This window comes from Gouania willdenowi, chromosome 21, assembly GCF_900634775.1.
Source record: "Gouania willdenowi chromosome 21, fGouWil2.1, whole genome shotgun sequence".
Taxonomy (NCBI): Eukaryota; Metazoa; Chordata; class Actinopteri; order Blenniiformes; family Gobiesocidae; genus Gouania; species Gouania willdenowi.
This window is the reverse complement of record NC_041064.1, coordinates 30099454-30118462: the sequence shown is the minus strand read 5'-3', so window position 1 is coordinate 30118462 and position 19009 is coordinate 30099454. Positions and strand designations below refer to the sequence as shown.

The following is a 19009-nucleotide window of genomic DNA, read 5'->3' as shown; positions in this document are numbered from 1 at the left end:
AATTGTTAAAAATATCAAGATGTATATCATACTTGGCCATTTTGAGAAAAAATATAGAGATATGAGTTTTGGTCCATATCTTCCAGCCCTATGACACAACATTCATAATTTTAACTATGCATAGAAAGATCAAGTATGCCAACCTATTCAACCTCAACAAGCGCGATTCCAGCTAGCTCAGATGATGAGATGGTGAGGAAGAGGTTGATAGTATCACAATACATAATGTGATACAGATTGTCCACAGTCAAAGTATGAAAATACAATTTGTATGAAGTATTTATCTTACACTAGAATACTATTTATTTTATACTAAAATACACTCTCTGGAATTCTTTAATCTTCATCAACAATGTTCTACGATTGTGAAGGCAACAGTTACTGAGGAAATTAATACTGTTTCCATGTCCAGGACCAACAGAGGCAGCAGCACTGATTAGTAGAAGAGATCTTACAGCTTCACCTGCATTAACAGCAATAGTTATAAACCACATGATAAATGATGACAGCCGAAGAAAAGCAAGCCTCAAGAGTTATCAGGTGTACAATATTTAATATTTGCACAATGGTAAACAGAAGATGTATATTCAGTGGGCAACAAGAGGGACTGTTTGGGACAATGAAATAACAAACGTGTAAAATCTACGCTTGTCCACTGTGCAATGCATAGCCATTTCACGTACAGTAAATGCCTCTGAAAGTGAAAAGTGACTACGCATCATCTGCACAGTCTTTTCTATGGGTCACGTGACCACAGAGTCTGTCCTGTTGAGAAATGGAAAATATGGCAGATATTCCTTACATTTTCACTGGAAATTGCTATATATTCAGAGAGCTTTTGGCTTTAACTTCATTTAAATAACAGATACTGTAGCATTATGTTATTAATAGTTGATGTTGCACTTCTGTTTACTGTTTGTGTTTCTGAGTTGCCATGGGTGGCGCTGTATTAAGCCTGAGGCTAAACTAGAGAGTGAGAAAAAATTGAGCCGAGCTGGACTTTAGAGTTGAACTTAATGAAGTGAAGCTGCACGTAGGGATGCACCCAAATGAAAATTTGTGGCCGAAGCCAAATAAAATATAAAAGGCTTGGCGGATTACCAAATAACAAATGCGGTTGTTAAGTTTGTCACTGTGCATAAATCGCCTTGAATACATTTTTAGACATATTTTTTAAAGAAAGTGAATGTTTATTGAATATTCAGACATTTTTTAAATATTCCAGTAGCCTTTGCTTTTCATGTATATTAGCATTTCACATAAAACAAAAATGCATTAAAGGGGAGGTATGAGGTACTTTTTTAACTCCGTGCTAATGCAAAATATTGCTTTTTTTGCAATATTCAGCCGAATATATTCGGTGCTTCCCTTGTTGCAGTGTGAAGTTTTCTGTTTTTGTCAGGTTGGATCCACATTGCTTGTTTTGTCCATCCATCCATCCATCTTCATACCCGCTTATTCCCGTTTATCAGGGTCGCAGGGGTCTGCCGGTGCCAATCTCCGACTCTCATAGGGCGCTGGGCGGGGGTACACCCTGGACAGGGCGCCAGTCCATCACAGGGCAACACAGACACATACAACCATTCACTCTCTCATTCACTCCTATGGGCAATTTAGAGACTCCAATCAACCTTACAGTCATGTTTTTGGATTGTGGGAGGAAGCCGGAGGACCCGGAGGAAACCCACGCAGCACGGAGAGAACATGCAAACTCCACACAGAACATGCAAACTCCACACAGAAAGGACCCAAGTGTCCACCCCAGGGCTTGAACCCAGGACCTTCTTGCTGTGAGGCGGACGTGCGAACCACTAAGCCACCGTGCGCACAAATTAAGGCTACATTTCTCACTAGAAATGTTATCAAAAAGAAGCTAAAGCCACACGCTCTCCTAATATATAGCAATTTCAGATGTCACATACTTATTTTACACTTTCAGGGGCATTTGCGTGAAATGGCTATGCATTGCACCAGTGGACAAACGTAGTTATTTCACGCTTTAGAGTGAGACTGGGTTGAAATAACAAAACAAGCCCACACAGGTACTGAAACATTAAGCAAACGTCAGAGCACAAACAATCCTCTTGTATTAGGCAATTTATAAATGAACTGAGTGGTGCTTGGTAGTAGCAGCCCACACTGTCAGATGACTATTAGGGGTGGGACGATATAAAAAGTTCACGAGACGAGAAGATATATGATACTGGGCTCACAATACCGATATGAGACGATATTTTTGGGAAAGCAAAAAAGACCAAAAAATGCAGTTTGGAAAATAATTTCATACCTACTGTATGACCATTTATATATATATAAATGACAACTTTATCCTATTTAAAGTGCAAATAGAATACAAAACAGAACGTGTCAATACATGCTGGACTAAATTTTAAATTAAAACCAAATCATGTCATAATCATTACATTCTTCTGTGCATGAAAAAAATTCTTAGTAGAATAGTCTACACCCAGGGTTCTCAAACTTTTTGTGATTCTTTCTCTTATTTTGGAATCGGAGTACCGCCCTTTGTCCGACGACCACATTTTGCTCAGAATTCTGTGAAAAAACAGCTATAGAGCATAATGATGGAATGATCGAGTGATACACATTTTAAAGAATCTCATTTTGTAAATAAGTGGAATGAAAATGTATTTAGTGCCTGATGAATAGATTTAATGCTATAGTTTTTATCAGTGACAGTCATCTCCCCCCTGGTGTGGGACCAAGACGGAGCTTTGTATTTTCATTTCATGTTCTAATCAAGATCATTTCTATCATCATTTTGCAAGTTTTTTTGTGTCATTTTGTGTATTTTGTTGTTTTTTGTCTGTTTTTTTTATTATTCAGTATATGTTTTGCTTATTTTGTGTGTTTTTGTTGTCGTTTTTGTGTGTTGTTGGTATTATTTAAATAATTCTCTCTCAGTGTGTGTGTTTTTGGTGTCGTTTAGTTGGGTTTTTTTTTACATCATTTTGTATGTTTCTCTGTTATTTTAGTGTATTTTGTAGTGATCTGTGTTTTTCTCTCATTTAGTGTGTCTTTGTTGTCGTTTTGTGTGTTGCTGGTAAGTATTTTTAGTGTGTGTGTAACTTACTGGTCTCATTTTGTGTATTTTGTTGTTTGTTTGCTATTGTTATTATTCATTATTATATATCATCTTATTTTGTGTGTTTTTGTTGTCGTTTTGTGAGTTGCTGGTAATGTTTAGTATGGTTATCATTTTTAAATAAAAGTAAACATTATAAAACCTCATATTTGTAATGCTTTCATTGGTTAATTTTCCCCTCTCTCGCTCTCTCTCAAGTGCCCCCTGTAGTGCCATCGCGTACCCCCATTTGGGAAACACAGGTCTACACAGCCCAGATTTAATATCGCCCTTACATCATAGGTTGGACACAGCTTTAAATACCCTAAAGCCCACCTTTCTTTGACCTTCACCCTATAATTCTCCACAACGCCAAACCCACCTCTGCCTGATAGCACAAACACTCATGATTCAAACTCAAGTTCACCTCATGTGTCTACATAAACATCCACCAATTACCACCTAAGTCTTCCCTACTTCTTCCTCTCTCACACTGTGCTTCACGCCGTTCTCACGTGCTACGTAAATACACAAACCCACCCATACTTCAAAATACACAAACATGTTCATCCAGGGCCTTAGAGGATTAATCCCCTGCTATTTCCTGAAGGCCACCCCTATGGAGACAGATTTGTTGAGAAACGCATTATGATAAAGAAAACATTTTCACCTAATCCAAACACCACCTGATCTGCTCCACGCTAGTTTGCCTAGCATGTATTAATGCAGGTCTGAGTTGTATCATACAGAATAAAACATTATCCCATTTAAGCCTTTTGTTTTTCATTCAGTCATTAAAATACGAAACTTAATTGTTTTTATATTGTTTTTGTGTGTTTCGTTAAATTGACCATTATAATGTAATGTTGACTTGTATAGACCAAGGAAGAGTAGTGACTAATGGGGATCCAAATAAATGTGATTTCAATCACAAACACCAAATACAATATATCGATAATCGCAGTATCGTCATATCGTAAGATAATCGTTATCGTGAGCTTTGTATCGTGTATTGTATCGTGAGGTACCCAGAGGTTCCCAGGTTCAATTAAGTACAATGGGAAAAAAAAACAGGTAATTTTATTAGATAATGGATTGCCGCAAAAATTATGCAAATGTATCATTAAAGGATCTCTGTAATGAATTTTAACTGCAAACTTCAACAAAAATTATTTTTATATCGTTTAGTTCACAAGTCCTTGTGGAGCAGAAGGATGAAAACTGAGTCGTCCGTGAGAGACGGTTTAATCCAATCCAACTTTATTTATAAAGCACTTTAAAAAGGTCAGGGGGACAAAGTGCTGTACATGGTGACATCATATGAAAAAATATAAAAAGTACACTCAACATAAGACACTGTAAAACTTCAATGTGTGGCTGTAGCCATCATTATGCCCCAAGTTGTAAACAGGTGTTGTGACAAAATGTGTGACCAGACAAAATGTTGGCTCCAGTGGCTCCAGCTCTGGTGGCTGAAGTCAGCATTTCCACCATTCTGTCAGGTCACAGATTATGTCATGACACCAGGGCTGGGATAAACAATTATGTTTTAAACGATTAATCTAGCGATCATTTTTTTGATGCATCAATTAATCTAACAATTCATTTTTCCAGTTCTTCCTATTAATTGACTAAAAGTAATAAATACATGTTGATTTACATATCTAAAATGAAAAAAAACTTCAACATTGCAATATATGTTTATCTTCAACTCAAAATTCCAAAATAAAGTTCAAGTAAAAATATAAAAGTACAAAATAATGAATTCAGAGTCAGAAAGTGCTTTTCTAACAAAAAATCAACTTTCCCTTTACCTTAAAAATTGTGCGCGTGCGTGCGTGTGTGCTGCTGCTGCCACTGATGTCACGGCAGGTGTTTCCTCCTTGTCCCGTCGACGCGCTGCCGCCCGGTCACACCCGGGATAAAGTACGAGGGTTACGGGGAACAGCTACCTTCGGCGAACGAGTGCGTGCCTTCACTGCCTTGTACTTTTGAGACTCCAAGAAGCCACTCGCGTTAGTTAATCTTCGGTACTGCCATCTATGTTTCGGTCAGATAACGCATTGGCGGGCATATTTTGCATCATCGTATTTTTTGCGTTGTCCCGCCCTACATGACACCTGTGTACGATATGGGGTATAATAGATAATAGTGGCAACGCATTGTTTTTTGTTAGGGTACATTTAAATATCCTGATTTTCTGTAGATGTAAAGGCTATAAATCACAAGACTACACTCCTACTTTTAGTAGTGCCACAAACTGGTAGGGTACAGGTAAAGCTGGTTCCCAAATGGGTTTGCCTTCTCACTTTGTTTTAGAATATCTCCAATCAACCTTTCGCAACTCACGAGTTGATCATTATTAACGAGTATGGAATGATGGTTACATGGGTAGATAAAGCATTACTCAAACACACCTGAATGTAATGAGCAGTAGTAGTATAGCAAAGCCTCAACAAAGTTAACTTTGTGTTTTGGTGTGCTGTTTGAAGGCCTCTACAGCAACACTATCAAGCAATGCTCACGAGTCGCTTAGGAACTTCTCGTCTCATCTGAGTGTACATGCTAAAGAAAAAAACAAACGCCTGACAAACTCTGCTTGACTCCGCCTCAGTAGGTGGCGCTGTAACCTTTACAATACAGAATGTAATGATGTAGTTCTGGTTGACCCAAAGTGAAAGACAACATTGAATAAAAATCTGCTTTTTCTGTCCCTCCCTCCTCCCCACGTACACACTCCAAAACCTTCTTGAATGACTGAGTCGGTTCTCCGCTGCCAAGTCCTACACACTCGTTCAAGATTGTGGGGGCGTGACTTTAGGCAGAGTCCTGATTGGAACATACAGGAGGGGGTGGAGCTTCATGGAGGTCTTGCTAGCTCAAACCTTGCTCGCTTTCTAGCATTATGGACTACATCTTTAAAAGAGTTTTCTTTGTCCGTCAAAAACTGTCATCTGATTTCAGTTGCTATCAGAATGAAGCAGTGGTTCTCAAATAATGGGGCGCGCACCGAGGCACAAGACTCCCCCACCCCGACATTTTGGTTTTTTTTGGCTTGATTATTTAATATCATTACTTTATCACTGCTGTTCTACTATACAAGTATGTGATTGTATAATCTTGTGTTTTTATGAGTTTTGAAGAATAATATGTTTTTCCCTTTTTCAGTAAAAGTTATTATTTTGTTACTTCAAGAATGGCATTTTAGACACATTTTGTTGAAAATGAGGGACATGAGAGAATTTTTTTTTTTTTAGATCCACTGAAGTATGGCATCTATTGTGTTTTCTCAAGCTGCATGTGAATGTCTCACTTAATGTAATAAAATAAAAACGGTCATCAAAATTACATCAGAAGAAAAAAAAACATCAGTAAAAAACAAAATGAATTGGTGAACACAGATTCTAAGCCGGGGTTCCTTGGAGAACCCCTACCCAGCATGTTTTAGATGCTCCCCAGTTCCACCATTGATCGTAAAGGGTTGCTCATTATCAGGCTGCATGATGACCCGTAAGTAACATTGTTAATGTTATGCCCAATGTTACTTTTTACAGTAACTAGTACTGTAACGCTATATTTTTTTAAAGAAATAACGCCGTTACCTTTACAATATGGTGCGTTTGACCGTTACTTTGCTAGCTGCAGTGTACTTCCTGTTTACAGTGGCGCTACATATTTTTGCGGGATGCCGTGCCAAACATGGTAAAACAGTAGAAGAAGAAGCATTGCCAGCATGTCTCTCTTTACATCACGTGCGCTAATCATGGCGAGTTAAAGCGAGAACAGGACGAGCTTCTCTGATTGGAAATACGCGCATTACTTTTGTCTCCAAAAGATGCATCAGTGAAGCTAAGCTAACGCTGCGGCTGGATTTTAAAGGACTGTGACTGTTATCCAGGGACAGGTCAGCCAAACTATTGCACGGTATGTTGTAAATATGCAGCCTGTTGCTGCTGCTGCTGAGTCACTGCTAACAGCAGCTCATTAACCTGATATGTTTAGCATTGAGTAGCTGAGAAAAATGCTGTGAATGAGTTTTTCCACATTCATTTTTTATAAGCAATTTCAACAGCAGAATGTGCACCTGGAATATGCACAGCTTACTTTACATTACTGTGCTAAGGCTGAAAAATTACTGTTTTAATTTTGGGACAGCTGTTTTGTGCTTTATATGCACATCATTTATGGTTGTTTTATAGCAGTTGATCAACAGTGGATTATTATATTATTACATCACTAATATGAAGCTGTATGGACACAAATGACCCAAAATAAATAACACATTCTTTAATTCTAAGTAACTCAAAAGTTACTTTTTTCAGTAACGCATTACTTTTTGATGTAAGTAATCAAAATAGTAACTGAGTTACTTTGTGGATGATGTAACTAGTAACGGTGACTAGTTAATTTTTTCAGTAACAAGCACAACACTGATGATGACACATCCCTTAGATTCAGGTGTGTTGGAGCAGGGAGACATCTGAAATATGCAGAACAGGATTTTTCTTGGACAGGACTCCAAGAACTCTGCCCTCAGACAATCAAACCCTAAAGCTCTGAACACAACTGCATCGCCCACTAGTGGTAAAATACACTTACTGTGAATTATACAAGTTTGCTTCTTTCACCTTCTCTATATTTCTGTTTTCCTTCGTAACCCAAAGCCAAGCATAGTCACCGACAGACATATGCAATTATAAAAATAAGCAGCATCAGGTCATCTTCTTAAAAAACTCAAAGATAAGTAAATGGCAGAGAGCGGTCACTGCTTTATGGCCTCTCTCATCTAGCATGGTGTCCAAAGGAAACAAAAGCTTGGAGAAAAGTGAGAGAAAAGTGATAGAAAGGCAGCAGCAGCAGCCAATAGATGAGCACACAGGTTGAGAGGACAGATAAGGAGAGAGTGAGCATTTAAACAGCAGAGGGGCGGGCCCATACGCTCACCTCAAGCCCTAGAACTTGCTAGATGAAGGGGCCGTTCACTTGTTGACAGATGGAGAAATAACACACTCCAAACACACAGACACACACACACACCCTTCCCCACCCCTGTGACTCCTGTCAGCTGAAAACAATACAGAGCAGGCGCCCTCGCTTTGGCAGAAGTCTCACATGCGTGTGCACGTTTTTTCCTCTGTTCCATGTGTAAGTGACACTGAGAGGAAGGACCGAACCCAGAACACACTGGCCTGTAGATGCAATAACAATACTCACAGAGCAGGTTGGTGGTGCTCAGAAATATTCTCCTTATTGTTGCTATGGTAGAGCAAAGGTACTGCACTCGAGTAACAAAATATTCCTTTATGATAGTGGGTGGCAGTAGGTATTAACCAAGAACAGGTAATATAATATTCACCCTAGTTTTTAAATCTAACTAAAGTTGCAGAATCCTACAATTCAAAGTAAAACTTTCAAAAGTCAAAATTAAAATGAAGAACTGTGGTTAATAAATTCATTAATTCAATAGTTCTCAAAAAATGTTCTGTCATTTCTCATTGACTCAACTTTGTCTCAGACTGTGGGTTTGATCCAGGCTTGATTCAGTTAAAAATGATTTCTGGGCTTTGATTAGATGAGAATTGGCATTAGTACCATAAGTGACATGACCATTTAAGTGATTAATAGTCATCGTCACAAACAGGTTATCAGAAAAAGTGTCAAGTCAAGATAACAATATCCTGCTGTTAGTGTTTCTGCCACCACATGTAATATCCGATGTGCTTATCTCTCCATTCTGTCATGTATACTGCCTGTATAATGTAATGAATGCTTCTGTTCATAGTGGTTGAAACATGATGGATGAGGTACCTGAATACATACTAAATATTAAAAGATTCAATTCCCAGACAGAGGGTTGCTGTTGGTCTACAGTAAAACAATAGCAGTTTGGTTGTAGGTAGGGCTGCAAACGTCAAGTCATGAACTTTTGAAACATTAGCCAACTAGTCCTCTTTCTCAGAGGGAAACACACATCACATGACTTTTGATCGCCAGATGCTTAACGCGCTAACGGGCTAAAGACTTGTCTCCAAAACCTCAAACCCTGCTACAGTCCCAGAGATCAGAAGTGCCCAGGTGTTAACTCTGTGTCAGCCAATCATTAGCTCATTGATGATCTAAAGCAGTTAATACTGTACAAAGGTGTTGGTCAGCTCATATTTTGTAGAGGCTAAGCTAACGCTTCAAGCCACTGAAGTGCTCCATCGTAATGACCGTACTGATTGGCTGAATGAATGCTATCGAGTAGATTCAATAAATTGTTGTAGTTGTTCTTGCCAGTTAAACACTTAGTCCCTTTATTTGTAATTCCAACCTGCCATGTCTTCGCACAAGTTTCTAACGCTAATGCACACGCCCTTATAACACATGGAAACTACCTGCTTCAGCAACAGCGGATAAATAATGTTTTACCCTCTGGATGGAACATTTCCAAAACAAGAAACGGTTCCCCCTCGCATATACTATTCACCCCTAAAATGCAAGTAAGACCCAATACCCAACACACCACAATAAATGTACCGGTACTTGCATTCTGCTCCTACACATCCTCTTCAGTGATAATATTCCATATTTCACTGATGATATATCAAACATTTATCAGCTTTTAGAGATTATCCATCTTGATTTGCTTCTGTTATACAAAATTTCATCAAGGCGACCTACTTGTCTTCTACTTTTTTGTCTGCTCCCATTCTCCTCCCTATCTGCCCTTGCTGCTTGCTTTGTCTTCTGTCTTGTGGATCTAATAGGGGACTCTCTCTGCATTCATCCAAAAACCAAAATTATGGAATTAGTCAGTTGGACTTATAAAGCAAACGACCAAATTTTTTCAATGAGAAGAGCAGGCCGAGTTGAGCCTGCGTGTCCGGACGGAACGTTTGCAGCTGGATACAGGATGAACTCTTGGAACAAATGGTCATGGTCTGTCTTTACTTTCCGTGGAGGACGTGGAGGATATATACATGATTGGAAGCATGGTAGCAGGGGTGCTGTTGATTTGAGCTGGCAGCTTTCTGATCTATCGTTAGGTCTGTATTACGTTGGCAGCTATTTTGGGAAGACTGCCAGTCATCTCTGAAGGATGGGGCAGAGCATTGAACTCTCAGAATATCACAATGAAAGAACTCAAAAGTAATCAGGAAGCTACTTTGGAGCGTTTTCCTGAAATCGAATCGATCTTGGAGAGGTTGGAGAGGATGAATGCTCGGCCAACTGTTTGATGCCACATTGTTGGATTTACTGCTGACACCAGAGACTCTAAGGCTACTAAAAGAGTGATAGCCTGAAACGAAAACAAATCGTTATCACCCATTGGCTTCCCCCCACACGCCTGCTCAATATTGTCTCAATCTCGCCATGGATGTTTGGAGATCTGATGCTCCCCCCTTCCTCCCCAATTGCCACCTGGACTTTTGTCTTCTGAAACAGGCCTACCAAGGTCGCCACAAACCATCTGACTGTATCAGAGAGAGAGCAAAGGTTCATTTGGTCTACGCCTTCACCGGCCCTCCACCTGCCCCAACTCTCCTCCGAGCTCAGGCAAGGTGTCAGGGAAGAAGCGCCCAGAGAGGCTGCACGGCTGCGCCCCCCAGCAGCTGGATATCCTATCTCCCTCTCCTCCCTGCCCCTGCCCCAACACTCCTCCCCGAGACCAACCACCCACCTCCACCTGCCCACGTGCTATGGTTATCGTGACCGTGTTTTCTTTGACTGTGTTTTGCATACTGCATGTACACAGAGTTTTTTTCCTAGTTTTAAACTTAACTCTCTAATGGGTAATTCAGTTAAAAACCTGCCTTTTCCCCTCACCTCTCCTTATGTTGCTATCCAATTTCTCATCTAAATAAGGGGCGGAGCCCTTGTGGCGAGCCGCAGTTCTCCCGCTCCTGTGCTCCCATGTTATAAGTGTTTATGTGTGATTGTCTTTTCATGTTTTCTTGGACGGGATGAAACAGAAATGAAATGTGTTGCTCTGTAACATTTACATTGACAAATAAAAAAAATGATTGAATTGATTGATACTTAAAGACAAAAATCATTGCAACAAATGGCTTAGTCGCCATTTTGTTTTACTTTAAGACTTGATGGTATTGTGCAGGCACTGCCATTGGCAGAAGAAGAAATCTGTATGTTCAAAATATGACCTGCCGCGGTCTTTTAGCTATGAGCAATGTGGGGATACATAGAGAACATAAAGAGAGAGAGAACCTTCATCAATGAAAACTTTCATAAAATAAGTATTTAATAGCCCACTAGATGCCATATCCAGGGTGTACCCCCGCCTAAGAGAAGGACCAGCAGACCCTCGCAACCCTGAAAAAAGGAGCAAACGAGTTGAAAACGGATGAATGGATAGTCCACTAGACTTTTTGAGGGATACATTACTCAACAACCGTGGCAGAAAATTCTAGTACCCCTCCAAAAATAAAACTCTTTCAACTTGGGACGTGGAAGTAGACTCTTCAACAAATTACCCAGCTAATAGTATGCAATATTGCTGTAAAATGAAACATCTTGCCATAATGATGACAACACGGTGCTAAATCCCTTTCCCGTCTTAAGAAAACTGGTATTTTTAGTTAGTAGGGTACACACAGCTACTGGTTTACAAAAGATAAGATAAGATAATCCTTTATTGATCTCACAATGGAGAAATTCACTTGTTACATTTGGAATTCAGTAAGATCACTCAGGGTGTGCAGAATAGACAAGAAATATGCAGACAGTTAACTAGTAAAAAGAGGTATCTTATGTACAATAAGTAAAAGCAAAGAGATTGTGGGAGTTGTAGTAACTCATTCTTGGCTTTGACTGACAATACAGACCTAAAAGCTTGGCGTGTCTCTAGTTCAATCAGCCATAGATAAAAATTTCACTATTAATAGGAGTAATGACTCTTTCAAAAGGAATAAATCCAAAAATCTAACCTTGTTTTTCAGATGTTTCCTAAAAGGAAAGATGCAGTAGAAAAAAAATGTTGCCATACTGGAGATTGTGGCAAAACACCAGCCCAGTAAGTCCATTCTGATGTCAAAACCTCCTCCTGTTCAAAATGAATAAATGTAGTCAGTACTGCCCTGAGCTGTTCAGTCCCGGTGATAATCTATTGTTTCTTTTGTTTCAGAAACCTGTGATTTCCATCAAATACATCCTTCTCTGTTATGCCTAGAATCTCCAATGCATCTCTTCCGCCTCCATGTCCCCTCTCTGTCTGCCAGCTGCAGCATCTTTAGTCAAAGTCTGAGAGGCAAAGAGATTAGGAGCGAGGGAGACAGAGGTGGGCGGTGGCAGGATGGGTCCGGAAGAGCCATGGGGGAGAGATGAAGGCACTTATGGTGATGGGAGATGAAGGGGGTGTAGTTTAATATAGGAAAGAAATAACAGCTTTAAATAAAAATGCTTTACAGACTTTACATGCAATGCAGATAACAACAATACAGACATTAAAACAAAAGAAAGTATAAAATAGCATAAAACTCCAGGCTATGTGCAGAGAAGAAAATAGGTTTACTTATTGGAGTCTTTGATTCTCATCTATCAGAGGGGACCTATAGACGTTCGGCTGGTCAAAACATTTCATCGGAGAGCATTGTGAGTAATTGGTTATCACTGAGACTGACCCACGTGAGTGCTTAGCGGTGGTCAGATAAAACAAGTTCTGATGAACTACGGCCGGGCCCGCGGAATGTCTCCGCGCCAAATAGCACGTACCACGTTCCCGAGAATTCATTAAAATGACTTGGTTCCACCGAGTAAAACAAATTAAATTGTGCGACATAAAATTGTAATCTACGTTGAATTGCCTTTGAAACGATATATCATACGACTATGTTCCAATAAATTTAGAAATTACCGGAAAAGGGGGTGGGCCGAGCATCTCATCATATCCATTTTAGAGTGTTCATACCAAACTGCATTCCGATCTAACGAGAACGAACGGAGGAGTAGTCATTTGAAAAATGGGCCCCCGGGGTTCCCCTGGCGCCCCCAAGATACATATGGGGTAATGGGCCCCATTTATATATTGGTATGTGCCAATGATTCCATACCACCAACTGTCGTAATATTTGACTCGCAAATAAATACAAAATCGACCCCCCCGGGCCCCAAATTGAAAATTGAACTCTGAGCGTCAATGCGTACACATCCATAGATTATATCTACCAAATTTCAGCCCGATTCGTTCACAAATAACAGAACAGTAGCGATTTTAGATAGTGTGCACAAGAAGAAGAAGAAGAAGAAGAAGAAGAACAAGAACAAGAACAAGAACAAGAACAAGAACAAGAACAACAACAACAACAACAACAACAACAACAACAACAACAACAAAGTGAGTGGTGTTTTGAGTCGGGTAGCCCGGCCTAAAAATGTTTCAATGCTTCCCTTACAAGTATAACATCCAAAGAGAGGACACAGTAACAGTGATATAATAAGCTATGAAAACAGAAAGCTTTGGAAGCTATGAAAATATGACAAAAGATATGAAAAATGGTTAAATGATGTCAAATTCTAATTTTGATGTCTGCAACTCAATCAACATACTATCACAAGCTGCTTGAATTGAAAAATGAAGGACATCTATCTCTATACCCGCTCTCACAAACTGCAATTCAATAATGTTTACAAAAACTGAAAACTCTTACTTCATGTATTATTTGTTTTCTGTAATAGAAATAAGAAAAGGAAGTTACTGTAAAATGGGTGGATTCCTCCAGCTGTTTCCCCTGTTTTGTTTCAGTCAGCGACTTCCAAAGCATCCTGCTTACCTTACACAGCTCTTCATAATGCTGATCACTTTGTAACATCCTAGCAGGGCTGCATTTTTGCAGTATTTTTGCAGTATTTATGTAGTTCTACAATTACAGAAGTTACTTTCTGTTTGTCGGGCTTTATTACTGGATTATCTATTAAATGTTTCCTTCACTTATAAAACTTAATAGCTACAATAGTTCATATTATTGTAAAGATATAACCAATTCTGTTGCTGGCATTTAAAAAAGCATGTTCATTAAAAGTGCTCGTTCAGATTTTACTGAGGCAGAAGTATAGCCATTGCCCGTAGTGTACATAAGCTTTCAAAAACTTTTTTAAAAAATCTATGATGCAACACTGAAAAACCCAATGATACAAATTCAGTTAGAAACACATGATCCACAGAGTAGATCATCTCTGTAAATCAAAGGTCAACAGATCTGTATAATGCCGAACGATCTGCAGTGAAACTAAAAGTTTCGAGTTACCTTGGAAAAAGACACATTCTAGGCATGTGTATCAATGTATAACTGTATAACTTAAATATCCTGTTAGCATTACTGAGAAAAAGAAAGCTCTAATGGAAAGAAGAGTAGAGACCCAAATTCCCAAAAACATAATAAAAAAAACATGTTGCTGAGCATCAGATGACTCTTTATCCTTTCATTTACAATGTTGTTTACTGTGGTGGTGTTTTTTTTTTACAGTTATATGGATCCACCTGAGTCTGAAAAATAAAAATATTATTATTACTGTACTGCTGTCTAGTATATTTTTTTCTAAACAAGGAGTCCACAGCTTAAAGGGGACATATCATGCTAAATCCACTTTTTTAGCCCTTAAATGCATTTTGATGTATATTTAGATTGTTTAGAAGCACAGAAAAATTCAAATTAATCTCTTCAGGTGCTCCGTTGATATCTTTATATTCTGTTTTGGTCATATTTTTCAATCTGTTTCGATTTTTCGATTCTCTATTACGTTTTTTGAACAATGACGTCACAGTATTTGCAGCGGAACTGCCAAATTAGGACATCGACTCCAGGCCCAACACTTCGAGCAATCCGCCATTTTTATTTCTCGCTGCGATTTTGTAGTCCAAGCTCAAGGATGCCGAAGTTACGAGAGGACCAATCAAAATGTTCGGTTGTCGGATGTAGTAACCCACACGCTTCATTACAACGTCTCTCAGCATCAGAACCTTTTCAAAGTGCCGGAAATGTACCCACATCTGTGGGTAAGGTCATTTTTGTGTGTGTGAAGCACTTCAAGGATGACTGCTTCCGCAACCTCCGCCAGTATAAAGAAGGATTTGCCGAAAGACTTTGTCTGATTGAGGGTTCAATTCCTTCTATCTTTGGAGACGACAAACAGAGCACTTTGGTAAGCTGTAAATAACGCTAAAAAGTGTAATGATAAGACGTCCCTGTCATTATTTTGTTAGCATTAGCAGTTGCTTAGCAGTTGCACCATCTTCAGACTTCATATGTTAGCGTTGTGTGCTCGTTTTAGATCCTTGATGATATGGCCTACGTGATTTAATTTAAGTCTAAAGTTTTCATTAGTCATTTCATTTTGCCGAGGGGGCGGGGTATGGAGTGTCTCATTTGCATTTAAAGAGGCCGCACCAAAACGAGTTGCTCTCAGAAGCACATTAGAAAAGGGGTGGAGCTATAATGATGATGAATTCAGACCCAAGCATTGCAGTTCCGCTTCATACAGACCACAACTGTATGATTTATATGTAAAAAGAAAAGATTTAAAACCATGATAGGTCTCCTTTAAAAGTAATTAGGTACATCTTGTTTCAGCAGCAGTCAAAGCCTCAAAGTAAGATAGATATTACTTTTTAGGTATTAGTTTATTACAAATATTTTATCAAACATACTTGCTTAGTTTTGTAAGAAAATAAATCAAGCTTTCAATGCCAATTTATCTGTAAAACTTATGCAAATGATTTAACCAATGTAATATCCATCCATCCATTTTCTGACCCGCTTGCTTCTATTTCCAGGGTTGAAGGGGTCTGCCATTGCAGAGCAACACACACACACACACACACACACACACGCACACACATACAGACAACCACTTCACACAAAAAGCCCAGGGCATGAACACAGGACCTTCTTGCTGTGAGGTCAAGTTAAAATACAATTGATTTTAGCTGTTCCAGTTGTTAAAGGGATCCTCCACTGTTTTTACAAATGTCGCCTAAAATCTTTGAAATGTCCTTATTAGAAGATCTATGCCAAACAAAATGCAGTATTTTGCACCATATTTGTTTTATTAACTTTTAAAACTGGGACCACTTTACCCTGTGCGCCAGTCCATTGAGTTCTATATCAGTGAAGCATTCAGGATCATTTAGCAGCTTTTTCAGTCAAAATGACAACTTGTGCTGATTTGGGTTCCTATAAAAATCAGTAAAAGTTAAAAAAGTTGATGTAAACCTAGTTTGTTTACCGAAATTTCATAAACAAAATCCATGAGCTGAAAGAATCTGTGAACGCAGGGAGCGACAGTTCCAACTCTGTTTTGTAGATGAAATGAAGAAGAGAAGAAGAGCTCCGTGCATGTAAATACAGGCAACCAGGAGCGACTGCTGCTCATTAATGCCGACCCAAGATGAATCTGTCTGCGGCAAAGAACTGGTGTTCTGGTTGAAGGTATGGTTTAATGGTTTATGTCTGGATTTTTTGCTCTTATTCTCTTCACTGCTATAGAACTCAATAAACTAAAAGGGGCGATTGGCGTCATCAATGACGTTGTTTCAATATGGTGGCACACAGGCAATCAAATGGTAAAGTAGTCCCGTTTTTTAAAAGTTAATAAAACGAATATGGTGAAAAATAATGCGTTTTGTTAGGCATAGATCTTCTAATAAGGACATTTCAAAGGTGTTAGGCCACATTTGTAAAAAAAAAAAACAGTGGAGGATCCCTTTAAAGTCACTTTTATTGTGTTGTGTAATCCCTCATGCACAGCCCTTGTTTCAGCCTGACGCTGTGAAGAACATTACAGAATACAGGTTGGAATGGTCCAACAGTGGGAGAATAATTAGCACACTTCCTTCCTCTGTATATTCTGGTTTTAAGTCCCTCACTTTCTGGCAATAATGTCTATGTCTGTTCCTGGAAAAGGGTCTGGAGTTGAGGGGTATTGTTCCTGGGAGAACAAGGGGGAAGTGACCACTCATTGCTCCCAGTGAGGGATGAATGGTTCTCATGTAGGGTGGCAGCTGCTGGCATTTAATCATTAACTCCATTTGAAGTTATCTGTCACTTTTTAAAGTAAAAGTAATTTAACAAAGGTATTATCCCACAGTCACTGAACAAAACAGTGTAAAAAATACAACTGGCTGTGCTGATACAATGGACTAATAAAACTGCATGCTCATATTTTAATGTTTGGCAGGTGTTACAATGCGAACCAGTTAAAATATAAATAGCATCATGCAGCCAATCATAAAGCACATGTACATTAATTACTGCTACAACACACACTAATAATTACCCCACCTACAGGCTCAAGGGACAATATATTCCAACTCAAGTTAACTAGTTGCAAATAGTATCATTTGCATTGGAGACATATTTGTTTATGATATTTCATGTATCTGTGCTCTTGATTAATACTGCAGTGGCCTCCTGCCCCTCCCACTTATGATCTGAGGCGTGCTCACTATGTTGGGGTTTGGCAGGAAGCCTCAGAGAATTAAGAAGAAATTCATTTATTTTTTCACTAGAGACATAGACATAAGCTTCTACCTCGAGACAGCAGATGTTAATGGTTGCAGCGAATCAGAACCAAGAAAAAAGCTGAGATACAATTTGAGACAATTTTACTAAACTGATCCAGACATCAGAGTAGTGAAATGCTAGGATTACAAAATGCAATTTATTCTGCTACAATGGTAACTATGTTACATTCAATTGTTAACTCGGAATTCTGACCAATAAATGTTCACAATGTATTCAGCCTAGAAATGCCACAAAGAACAATATTCAATAGGGAGTTATACATTTTAGATATAGCTTTAAGACTCAGAGAATGGGGAAAAAATGGGGGCATTTGTTGGGCATGGAACAGAGAAGCTATCCCTAATGAGGAGACCCTAATAGCGGAAATTTATTTCCATTTCCTCCAAAGCGTCTGATTTTTGTGGGGTTGGTCATTGATAGAAAGTGAAGAGTGTATTATAACAACAAAGGTGCTATACTTAGATTGTTTCTGAACTCAATACAAAATTTCAAAGCATCAGTAACAAAAGAAAACAGTTAATATTTCTAAAAAAAAAGAGAGAGAGAGAGAAAATAAGACTGGTTTTACTGTAGAGAACTACATCTAATAGTGATGAACTCATTCAGTGCCAGCCATTTTCAAAATTTCTACCCACTCAGTGCCAGCCGTTTTAGAGCATTTTGACTCATTTTTAAAGACCCACAGAATATTTTGTACTATGACAATCTGGCATCTGAAACAGAATCTGAAAGATTAGACTCTCTACTTTCATCAGAAAAAAATATTTTGTTTCCAGCTTGTTTCATTCTTCTGTAATCCACAGTTGAATAGAGGCAAGTTTCACACAAATCACCAGTTTGTGACAAAAAGCTGAGAAAAACGGCTTTTTCTGAAAAAATCTATTACTGACTTTGAAGCATTTTTTTTTTTTGCTTTAGGGACACCTCAACATTAGTTTCCTGCTATAAAACTACAAAAACAATACTGAGACCGGGCTTTTGATGGCAACATTATTATTATTTTCCTATCTATGTCAAAATTGAATAGATTTCTTACTGTATTTTGGCCGTCCTCCAAGTCTGTCCCCCGTCATTCTCCCCACACGCAACTTCCTCCTCATCCGGGACATGCTGAGTGTTAGCACTTTTTAAATTGTTTTTTCTCACCATCGCGACACTCTCAATAGTCCACAAAGTTCCACACATGCTCTGGTCGAGTGTGCGCTGCTGGGAGCTTCAGCATCAACTCTTGTAGCACCATTTTCTGTCTCGTAAACTCTTTTCCTCTTCCTCTGAGCTCTGCTTATCACAGGTGATCTCTCATCCAAAGGTGCACTGCTGCCACCTATATGTCACCAGTTGGTTACTACATCATGGTACAAGTAGGATATTCACCGGAGAGCTTCGTCACACTGTCTCCTAGCAA

The 19009-nt window shown here is 39.0% G+C and overlaps 1 protein-coding gene across 11 annotated transcripts in view; it reads right to left on the bottom strand.

Annotated features, from left to right (window-relative positions):
- Window positions 1-19009, bottom strand: part of tns1b (tensin 1b) — a 248990-nt gene that overhangs the window by 203663 nt on the left and 26318 nt on the right. Inside the window, exon 1 of one of the 11 annotated variants that reach the window (XM_028436792.1) lies at window positions 12013-12084. The exons of the other annotated variants lie outside the window; for them this stretch is intronic. Coding sequence (XP_028292593.1) covers window positions 12013-12069 — 57 coding nt within the window. The 5' untranslated portion in view covers window positions 12070-12084. Of the gene's footprint in view, window positions 1-12012; window positions 12085-19009 lie in introns of those variants that run through there. 11 annotated transcript variants of the gene reach the window in all.